Source organism: Anoplolepis gracilipes, chromosome 1, assembly GCF_047496725.1.
Source record: "Anoplolepis gracilipes chromosome 1, ASM4749672v1, whole genome shotgun sequence".
Lineage (NCBI taxonomy): Eukaryota > Metazoa > Arthropoda > Insecta > Hymenoptera > Formicidae > Anoplolepis > Anoplolepis gracilipes.
This window is the reverse complement of record NC_132970.1, coordinates 21,856,597-21,867,233: the sequence shown is the minus strand read 5'-3', so window position 1 is coordinate 21,867,233 and position 10,637 is coordinate 21,856,597. Positions and strand designations below refer to the sequence as shown.

Here is a 10,637-nt window from a genome sequence, read left to right as displayed (position 1 = left end):
ATTAAATAATATTTTACACAAATAAAATATATTTTCTTTTCATGTATTTTCTGAAAAAGGAATTCGTGTATTGCTAATTCAATTATGCAAAGTAAAGTTTATGTGAATGATATCTCAGCGGAATTTTATCAGTATCATCAGTAACATCGAAAAGTGAATATGGCCAAGTAGTTCCAAACGGCTGTACAATAGATATAGAGGCGACACTGGACAGTGTATTTCTTAAGTAAAGGTCAAGTAAATAAGTTTTAAATAAATAAGCCAAAATAGTCGCTCTCAGGAGTTTTTTAAGTAACGATGATTAATTGTTAAACACAGCCAGCTCTTGGGCTGGTTGATTAAATTTTCATTGCGATCAAGTAGGCTGATAGGTCAGGGGATAATTGAAGAGTGATGACATTACCGACCGTTTCTACTCCAATAGAGATAATTATAGTTATTTTAATCATAACTCAATCAACTGTTGTTTTATTATAAAAGTGTATATATCTTTTACGTAACTATCTAAAAAAAAAATAAAATAAATATTTTTGTATCAAATTATTTTATTGCCGACAATGTAAAGATTTATTTACCTACAGTAGGTCTAAAATAGTTTTTGCAAATTTGTTTTGCTATTTTCACAAGACAGTACCTGGTCGGTGTCTCTAGTAATAGGTATATAGGATAGATGTCATTTTGAGATGAATGAGTGCAGTCGGTGTTACCGTACGTAACGGCTGAACCATGGTCTGTCAGATTTAGATAGATTTAGATAAGATTAATCGAATATATTGAAGACGTACGAATTCCGAGCATTTCGGCCGTATATCATCGGTGCAAGGACGAGGGCAAAAGATGTCCGGTTTTGACGAGAACCCCTTCGGGGAGCCTACAATCAACGATCCCTTCTCGGTAAGCAGCATGTGTGTAATAGAATGACGAAAGCGAAACATGCAACTAAGTGCTTCCGATATTGCCTACGTATCTGTCAAAATTCGTCGGCCCACCTCGCCGGTATTTTCTTTCATCATCTATCTCTTAGGAAAGGTTAATCACGATTCATCGAACGATAGGTGACACCTACAAGGTTCGATTAATAATTATTGATTATCATTCTAACGTTGGCAAAAATATTTTTCTGCGCCTTTACATTAATAATCTTTTTTTTCTATCCTTAGGCAATCGATAATTTTTTTATCATCATAAAATCTAATCGTATCATATGTATATATATCATATTTTTACTTTATATTGCATACTGTATTATTTTACATTTTGTAAGTTTGTTATACTTTGTAATAAAACATACTATCGTAATATTATTCTTCTTTTACACTTGGAAATTTTAAAATAATATAAAACGATTTGTAAAATATAAAATTATTCCCTCCTTAATAATAATTTATTAGGATATACTTTGTTTCTTTGTACTTTGAAGAAAACGCTTTTTCATATTTGAATGTAATGTAGAAAAAATATGATAAAAATATAATGAATAATAATGATAAGATAAAACAAGTTAAAAGATTGCAGATAAAGAATTAATAGATATATGTCTTTTAATATGAATAATAGGATCCAGCGATTCGAAGAGCAGTAACGTCTACACCCGCTAGTAGAGGTCTTGAAGATTATAATCCTTTTGCTGAGCAAGGCACTCAAGGGACTACACAAGTCAGAGGAGCAGTGAATCCACCAATCTATGGTGGAGTCGGTGCAACACAGCAACCAGCTACACTTCAACCTACTAATCAAGAACCTCCTCCTGCATATGCTCGTACTCCTCAGCAAACAGTCAATGCAACGCTTGGAAGTTCTATTTCACCTCCATCAGATGTAAATTTATGCTGAATGTTTCTATGAAATTTCTTTTGTAAACTTTTTCAAGTGTTTTAAGATAAGAGAATATTTTAATATATTTTAGCAACGAGCTGAACCAGAATGGAAAGCTAGAGCAGAAGAAGAATTAAGAAATACTCCTTACTACCGTTAGTTTTTCTATGCTATAATTATAATTTTTAGTTTAAATAATATTATTTTTTATATAAATAAAAAAATTTACTGAAATTCTTGATATTACAGCAAGGCGAAATAATTGGCCACCATTGCCAGACAAATGTTGTTTCCAACCATGCTTCTATCAAGATATTGATGTAGAAATTCACACTGATTTTCAAAAAATAGTGAGACAATTGTATTATCTCTGGATGTGTAAGTTTTTATAAACAATATTATATTTATTTATTAATATTATACGTATATTATATATTTAATAATATTATTTACAGTTCATGGATCTGTCCTGCTATTTAATGTCATTGGAGGATTTGTTCTGATGCTTGCTGACAAGGAGTTCTCAACATTTGGTCTAGCACTCTTGTATCTTATACTCTTTACTCCATTTTCCTTCATGTGCTGGTTTAGACCAGCGTATAGGGCTTTCAAGTAAAATTTGTTTGATATCACAAGAATCAAATAAAGCATAAGAATTAGAAATTAATCATCGCTTTAATTTTTCAGGAATGACAGCTCTTTTAACTTTATGGTCTTTTTCTTCGTTTTCTTCTTTCAACTTATTGTCACAAGTATACAGGCTATAGGTATTCCTGGTGCGGGAACTTGGTAATATATATTTTTTATTCACTTTAGGTTTGTGGATGACATGAGTACTTTTATGCTAATATAAATTGTATCTTTTATATTTTAGTGGTATAATAACGGCAATTAGGATGCTGGACTCAACGGCCAAAGGTATTTTTGTTGGTCTCCTTATGCTCTTCATCGCTATTTCTTTTCTTCTTGCTGCAGGCGGTGATCTCTTACTGCTTACTAAGGTATAATACATATATTGGAAAAAATGAAAACCGATTGATTAATTTCAATGAATAATATATTAATCTTAAAAATTGTAATAATATATTAATTAATATATTGTGATTATATATTTATAGATTCATCGCATTTATCGTAATTCCGATGCGAGTGTTACGAAGGCGCAGCAAGAGTTTGCTACAACATTCTTACGAAACGAGCATGTGCAAAATGCTGCGAGCAATGTTGCAGCAAGTGCAGTTCGTTCACAAATGGCAAATGCTACTCAGCCACGTTATTAAATAACTTTATCATTTATTTGTTCTTCAGATACACATTATATTCTGGCTTTACATCATTCAAGTAAGTGGATAGATCTCATTAGTTCCACTGTTTACAGATTCTGCAAAACAATCATAGAAATGCAATGTATTTGCAAAACTTATTCTTACAAATGAACACTGTAATATACAAAAATTGTGCTTCACGATTAAATTTATTCTCTGATGTATGTTGTATTAACATTAATTGTACAGCTATAGCAAACTATTGAAGTATTAATGGATATTCTAAAGAAATCTTTCAAAACTAATGTGTATTTCATTTTTTATTCATTCATTATCGTAACTCATTCATGTTTATTTGAGGTCTATAAAGATTACAATGGTATGAGTGAGTTACTCATAATCATATCTATTATTTTATTATTATATAATTGCTTATATTTACTAGCTTTCATATTTTAGTGGCACAGTCTCATAACATTATAATTATGTGTAAGCTACAAGACCAATTACTATGACAAAAAAATAGTAATTACAGCTTTTTCCAAGTTTAAATAATCAGAAGATTCAATTATAGAACATAATTTGATTTAAATTTGTTAAATATTAACATAAATGCTGATTTACTTATAATTGTTGACATGCGACCTTATTATAAACCTTATAAAATCCTATACACATTCCTCTTTTTATAAATATAAATAATTATATATACATAACATAATAATTCCGCAAAAAGTGAGTTTAATTTAAAAAATAAAAACATGAAAAATAATTCAACATATATGTACATATATATATTGAATTATTTTTCATGTTGTTATTTTTTAAATTAAACTCACTTTTTGCGGAATTATTATGTTATGTAACAGAAAGAAGTTATTAGGATTTACTAAAAAAATTTGTGGATATATATTTATAAACCTATTGTTTTACAATTTTACAGTTTTATAATTTATACAAGTGTGTCAAAGTGATTCATCATTGTTAAGAATTTTTTATTTATATGATTCTTTCGATCAAAGCATTAAAAAAATGTGATTATTGTTTGTTGGAACTAAGATATTCTGATTGTGTTTATTTGTATTTCTTTATATTTTATAATAATAAACATTATATACAATTGAAAATCTGTTACAAATAATTATTAACAATATTGCATATAGATTTCTCTCAAAATCGTAAAATCATAGCGCGCGTACATTTTTATGAAATCTTAATCAAAGACTTAATAGATATTTATTATAAAAATATTTTATTGAAAAAATAAAAACTAATTTATTGACTTCATTGAAGCATAAATAAGATTATAGATTTATAGATTTATCGCATTTATCGTAATTTTGACGCAGAGTGTTACAAAGGCGCAGCAACAGTCTCCATTGTAAATATATTTCAAAAGCAATTGATATTTATATATATGGTTCTAATTCTTCTAACTTAAGTCTTTTAAGTAAGTCTTTTGCTGCAAGAAAATATTAAAAATTTAGTATTTCATAAAAGAAATGTTAAAACACATTATACATTTGTAACTTTATTAATTATTTAATATATGCGTACCTTTGAAATGATATGTTGTGAGTGGGTCTGTAGGAAACGAACAACCAACATCAGAATTACCTACCAGAGTTGTTCCAATTAATTCTGCTGCAGTTATAGCATCAATAACTTCTACTTTAGTTCGGTACATAAGTTTTGCATGACCCTCTGCTAATCTAAAATTAAATTTATTGATATTACTAATAGTTAAATTTACTGATATTACTAATTTATAAATCATCGATAATAATAAAATAATTGCGTCGCGCGTACGCAGAATTGATTTAGAGTAAACAACAAGAAAGAGTTATTAATGGTGACTAATTGAATGATTAATTTTTATTATACCTGATAAGACTATCTAAAAGTCGCACTGTTGTTCTCTCAGGCCTCCTATGTGGATCGGATCTGTGATAAAGATAAGCTGCACTGAGTATTTTTTTTGCCTCTTCGGTTAACACTGGTTTCCAAGTACGCACGTGCGCGAAATATTCACAGAGAGTCTCCTCCATCCACAAACCTGTTAAGTTCAAAAGACCCATATGTGTTTCGGAATATCTGTAAAATAATATTTTATTGTAATGTTTTATTACTAAATTATAAAATACGGCATTTGAAATACGAATGTTATTACGAATTATTTTCTTCGTCTTCACAGGCAGCTTTCAAAATATGACTCGATGTCATTCTGTCCCATTCGGGATTTCTAGTATCTTTCAGAAGAAGGATCAGATCGAAACGCGACAAAAGAGGATTTCCCAAACAGCTTTTCCATTCTTCACCAGTAAAACATCCACCATCTGGATTAATAGCTGCAATGACAGAGCAACGGCTGTTTAAAGTGGTTAACATGCCGGCTTTAGCTATGGAGATTGTTTGTTGTTCCATTGCTTCATGTACAGAGGTTCTGTCATGTGAGCTCATTGTCGTGAACTCGTCCACGCAACATACACCTCCATCTGCGAGAACTAAAGCGCCGGCTTCTAAATGCCAACCATCCGAATCCTACAATGCATCTTTTATGGTAGATTACGAAATAATTATTTTGATGAGGAATAACAATAAATAGGAATGAAACATTTAAGATGAGACTAACTTTCACAGCACCTGCTGTAAGTCCAGCAGCAGTAGTACCAATACCAGTTGTAAAGACAGACCGTGTAATTAATCGAGATGCAGTACGAAGCAATTGCGATTTACCAGTTCCAGGATCTCCAATTAGAAGAAGATGGGGTTCACCTCTAACACGTGTTCCCGTTTCGTTAGCTTTTGCCACTCCACTGCACAAAACAACGGCTAACGCTAATTTTGCAATATACATTCCATATAGCTGTAAATGATCAAGGACAATACAAAGTTATATAGTATGTAATATAAAATGTATACTATATATTTTATATTATATAATATTTTATATATTATAAATATATATTATATATTTTATATTATTATATAGAATTATTTCGTAATATTTAAAAATGTTAAGTATACTTGGGGACAAATAGAGGCAAGAATATTGTCTCTGCCAGCTATCACATTATCTCGATAACGTTCCCAATATGCTGTAAAAGTATCTTTTATTTCAGCAGTAGAAATCGTTGCTTCTGAGATTTTTCTGCGTATCGAGATATTGTTGGCCATCAGGAACGTCGTGGCTTCCGCGCGATGACCAACTTTTAATGTACTCCATCTTCGTATAACTATCCCACTAAAAATTTTTATAAACATATATTTAGGATTAAAGAGTTTAAACATCACGTTTTAAAAATAATATTATTTGACCTATATTTTTTTCTATAATCAAATATAAATAAGCTACTAACCTGACGTCTACATTATCACCAGGTCTACATTTGTCGATCAGATCATCTAATAAAACTACTTGTAGACCCACTGAATAACAATTTCTTGCTTCTGTTTTACATTTGTCCTGTGTACATGTTGTTTATACATGAGAAATATGATATGCAATAGTAATAGTAAAACAAAGCTTTTTGTACCTGAATCTTTATTTCTTGATAGTCTGAACAATCATCTTGTTCTAAAGATGTTAAAGCTGTTATATTTGGCGAACGACATGCTTCACAATACTTGATATTTCTAAACAATTGTCTTTCCCACTCTAGCTGTAAAAAAATATTAGGAATATAATTTATATATATATGTATATGTGTCATGTTAAAGAAAGAAAGAGAGTGCAGGCTACAAAGTATAATTTTTTTATATTATGTTGTACTTTTTGTTGAATATAATATTTATATACCTTCACCACACTGATATGTTTGCACTTTTTACAAACAAAACGTTTTTTTATCTTCATAATTGTAGATTGAGACATACGGACCACAATCCCAGATGTTGAAACTAGTTCTCCGATTTGACCAGTGTCGATTTTTATTGGTACTACAGTAATTCTAATATGGATCTATTTTGGCATATTATAATAAAGTAAAAAATTAATTAAAACAGTTATAAGAGTATATATAAATATTAAAAATAATTTCTATTTTTTTATCTTGTTATTAATTTAAGTAATGCACAAAAAATTTATATACAAGCAATTAGTAAAATAAAAATTCATACTCTGGTCTTTACTGTTTGATCTGCTTTGCATAATTGTTCCTGAGCTTTTACTGCTGCTTCATCACACAATGGTAAATAATGTCTAGGATTGCGTAAGATTTTCTGTGCATTCTCTGCATCAGCTTCGAATAATGATACAAAACTAAAAACAAAATTATGCAAGATTATATAGTAAAAATATTATTAAGGAAATAAAGCGAAGAGCTTTGTCACATAATTTATTAATTTTTTTACTGCTACAGTTAATGTTTAAAATAGATAATCCTGAATTGTATATATATTTTTGTGTGTTAATCTAGTAAATCCAAGTCCAAAAAATCAACTTACTTTATTTGTATTGAATAAAATACATGATCCTTTGTAGCATTTAATATTTCTTCCAAATCTTTTGTATGATGCTTTAAAAGATACTCTTGAAGCATATTGATTACAGAAAATTATAATCGTCGATTTAATAACTCTTTCATTTGAAATAAGATAAATATAAAATATCAACATATATAAATGGCACGTGACTATTTTCCTCCTAAACACATAGACCTGTTTATATCCTAACCATTGCTGACTTAACATTTCGCGCGATCACTTTCTTGCTACAGACTTTCCCTACTATTCAAATTTCTGCATTTAGTGGTCTAACAGACCATTGATCGAGGATGCACTCCATTTGACGATATTTTTCCTTCGAAGCATTTGATGGACCAATCAGGGCGAAGAATTTCGCAGCTTCAAAACGTCAAGTAGAGCGCATCTCTAAGTTAAATATAAATATAAATAATATCAAAGACACTAGAGAATTACGCGCGCGAATGTCAGAATCAATATAGCAGAGATAAATAGAAAGATAAATTGACATTATGTTCTTATAATTGTGTGCGATATCCCTTTGAATCGTTAAACACTGGCTGAGTAAAAGTTCAAAGGTATGTTATATATTTTTATATTATAATAAAAAAAAAATTGTTACTAATATAATATAAAATCTATCGTACGTTATATATACTTATTTTTTTATTTTACTTTTTCTAATTTAGTTTATTGCTGAAGTAGTTTGTAGTATTTCTTACACGTTTTCTCCATTTCAATAAAAATGTCACTTAGCACGTGACAAAAGGTTAAAGGTTCGCTAAAACACTATCAATGCCGCAAATTCCTCAGCTGTCAGTTAAACGCTTGAAATTCCATTTGAACCGGAAACCATCACGCTTTGAGGATTAGTCGCAGTTTCGGTTACTTTTCGCTAAACCGCATTGACGGCTTCCATTAATCGATCTCTGTGTTTCGACGTCTATCTGTCCCCATAATTCTGCGTCGCGGTTTTGCGCGAAATTCTGCGGCGAAACTTCTTCCGCAACATCGGAAACCTTTTCTGCTCCTAATTTTCGTCGACGCGAGGGTGGTACGCGCGGGGTGCATTTCAATGGGAACATTTGGGGAAATAAATGTACGCGGCCGAATAGATATTCCGGGTTTCCGAATATTTGAGTTACGATAAAATCGAATTTTTCGCTCGTTCAAATAGCGGCGAAGCAAACGGAAATCGGTGGAAATATACACAGCAATGATAATACTATCCGAGTGGAACGAGAATTTTTCGCTCGACTTTTATGCAGCTTTTTTTTTACGCTGCGAGTTTTTACTGCTTATATCAGAGCAATTATTTGTAGAGAAAGACAGAGAGTTTTCCAAATATTTATTATGCGTAAGTTTTTTCCGTGTAGTCTGAAACAGAAACGCAAAATGCGAAGGAAAGTAAATGCGAATATTTTCTCATTTGCATTAATATTAGTAATATTCAATTTAACAACAGACATTATATAAATTAAAATTATATATAATAATACAGAAATAATATATATTTTAAAGCAGCGCCTTTTTATAAACTGTAAATTATTTTATTTATTTCATTTTCTCATGTTTTTATATATAAATCAAATTACTTATGTATTCGTCTCTTTCACGAATAAAATGCTTTATATTAAACGAAAAAAAAAAAAAAACTGTAAACCAGAGTCCTGTGTCCGGGAACAAAGCGTCCGTTAATCAACGTTTTAACGATATCCGATTTGGGATACGTAGCGCGGCGTAACTCACCTTTTTATTTGTCGATTCTCATCCGGTACTATTTCTTCTCCGAGTTTGATACCCGCAGGGGTTTGATTTAAATTGGAGTACGACGACATTTCAAGTGGGGATAATGTACATTAAATATATGACATCTGTATTGGTTTTACGATGTCATTAGTAACGATTCCCTTTACGACCTGTTTCTGAGTTATAAATTACTGGTCGGATACACGATAGTGGAGAGAAACAGTGTAATTAGCGTTACTGTGCGCACACTATATATATATATATATATATATATATATATATATATATATATATATATATATGTATATATGTATGTATGTATATGCGAATGTATAATTGGTCTGCACACGATCAAAACTTACCTCATCCGTTTTGTACTTTAACGTCGCGAGCATAAGTCTTCTAATTTCATGAATCTCTTCAAAGCAGCTTTATGTTTGAATATATTCTTTGCAGTTCATTTGCGTATATTATATTTGTAGACAGATAATTAGATAATTATAAAGATATTATTACATATTTTTAGATATTATTATAATCTGTCAGATATGACAGATATAGATAATGTTACATTGTCAGGCTCATACGGTGCTTAAATGTATATGATTAGAATACTTAATATCATAGAAGAATAATATGATAAAAATATATTTTGATAGCAATTATACTTGATTTTATTACTTATAGTAATAATTATAAATATTGTTTATTTTTTATATTATGTTTACAGTATGTATCATTGAATATGATGACTTTAAAAAATTAAAAAATAATTTTATATCTATAATATGTCATTCATAAGTAAGAAATAATTGTAAATATATATATCTATTATATCTGAAATAATGTAATTTAAAATTCTTTTAAAGCACACAAAATTGTGAAATTAATAAATATTATAAAATTACGCTAAAGAGATTAATAAAATATTTAAAGATAATAAATTTGCACAATTAAAAAGTGCACCAGTATAGTGATACAAATACAAAGTATACATTTTTAACTCTAAACATTATTTCTTTGTAAAAGAACAGGATATAATTGTTTTTTTATTTAATTTTTCAGTGTTAACGATTCATCAAGGAACGCAACCTGAAAAAAATAAATGATGAACTCGTAACAAGACATAAATCGTTTCTATTGAAATTCTTCGATCTTGTGCCAACAATAACTACGAGATCGTTCGCTCAGTGGACGTCTATTCTTGTACTTGAAATTCCACGAAACGCAAATTTTTACCCTATTCTATCGAACGGTTGCAGGATGAATCGCTGGAGTTCAAGTCACACGTATACTGCATTTCCTGTAAGTACAATTCTATACAAGTTGTCAGGCGCAGGTTGC

The 10,637-nt window shown here is 29.9% G+C and overlaps 2 protein-coding genes across 2 annotated transcripts; one reads left to right on the top strand and one right to left on the bottom strand.

Annotated features, from left to right (window-relative positions):
* The first annotated feature begins 666 nt into the window (after window positions 1-666).
* On the top strand, window positions 667-3,746 carry Scamp (secretory carrier membrane protein). The gene is made up of 8 exons (XM_072898007.1): window positions 667-894; window positions 1,558-1,818; window positions 1,907-1,970; window positions 2,065-2,193; window positions 2,271-2,427; window positions 2,503-2,604; window positions 2,690-2,816; window positions 2,934-3,746. The coding sequence occupies exons 1-8, from the start codon at window positions 838-840 to the stop codon at window positions 3,093-3,095; spliced, it is 1,059 nt and encodes a 352-aa protein (XP_072754108.1). The 5' UTR covers window positions 667-837; the 3' UTR covers window positions 3,096-3,746.
* Window positions 3,747-4,222: 476 nt separating this feature from the next.
* On the bottom strand, window positions 4,223-7,770 carry LOC140668217 (DNA helicase MCM9). Its single transcript, XM_072897023.1, has 11 exons — window positions 7,527-7,770; window positions 7,200-7,341; window positions 6,880-7,041; window positions 6,617-6,742; window positions 6,440-6,546; window positions 6,108-6,324; window positions 5,713-5,946; window positions 5,251-5,621; window positions 4,965-5,174; window positions 4,638-4,792; window positions 4,223-4,542 (listed from the first exon to the last, which is right to left on the bottom strand). Exons 1-11 carry the CDS (start codon window positions 7,619-7,621, stop codon window positions 4,490-4,492), a joined length of 1,872 nt encoding a protein of 623 aa, XP_072753124.1. The 5' UTR covers window positions 7,622-7,770; the 3' UTR covers window positions 4,223-4,489.
* Between the last annotated feature and the right edge of the window lie 2,867 nt (window positions 7,771-10,637).

Bases quoted from the DNA above. Each gene is read 5' to 3' on its own strand.
- Scamp (XM_072898007.1), top strand. From the start codon at position 838: ATGTCCGGTTTTGACGAGAACCCCTTCGGGGAGCCTACAATCAACGAT. The intron at 1,971-2,064 runs GTTAGTTTTTCT...TTGATATTACAG, and splicing joins AAGAAATACTCCTTACTACC to CAAGGCGAAATAATTGGCCA. The intron at 2,194-2,270 runs GTAAGTTTTTAT...TATTATTTACAG, and splicing joins ATTGTATTATCTCTGGATGT to TTCATGGATCTGTCCTGCTA.
- LOC140668217 (XM_072897023.1), bottom strand. From the start codon at position 7,621: ATGCTTCAAGAGTATCTTTTAAAGCATCATACAAAAGATTTGGAAGAA. The intron at 7,342-7,526 runs GTAAGTTGATTT...TTTTGTTTTTAG, and splicing joins TTTTATTCAATACAAATAAA to TTTTGTATCATTATTCGAAG. The intron at 5,622-5,712 runs GTTAGTCTCATC...GATGCATTGTAG, and splicing joins TTACAGCAGGTGCTGTGAAA to GATTCGGATGGTTGGCATTT.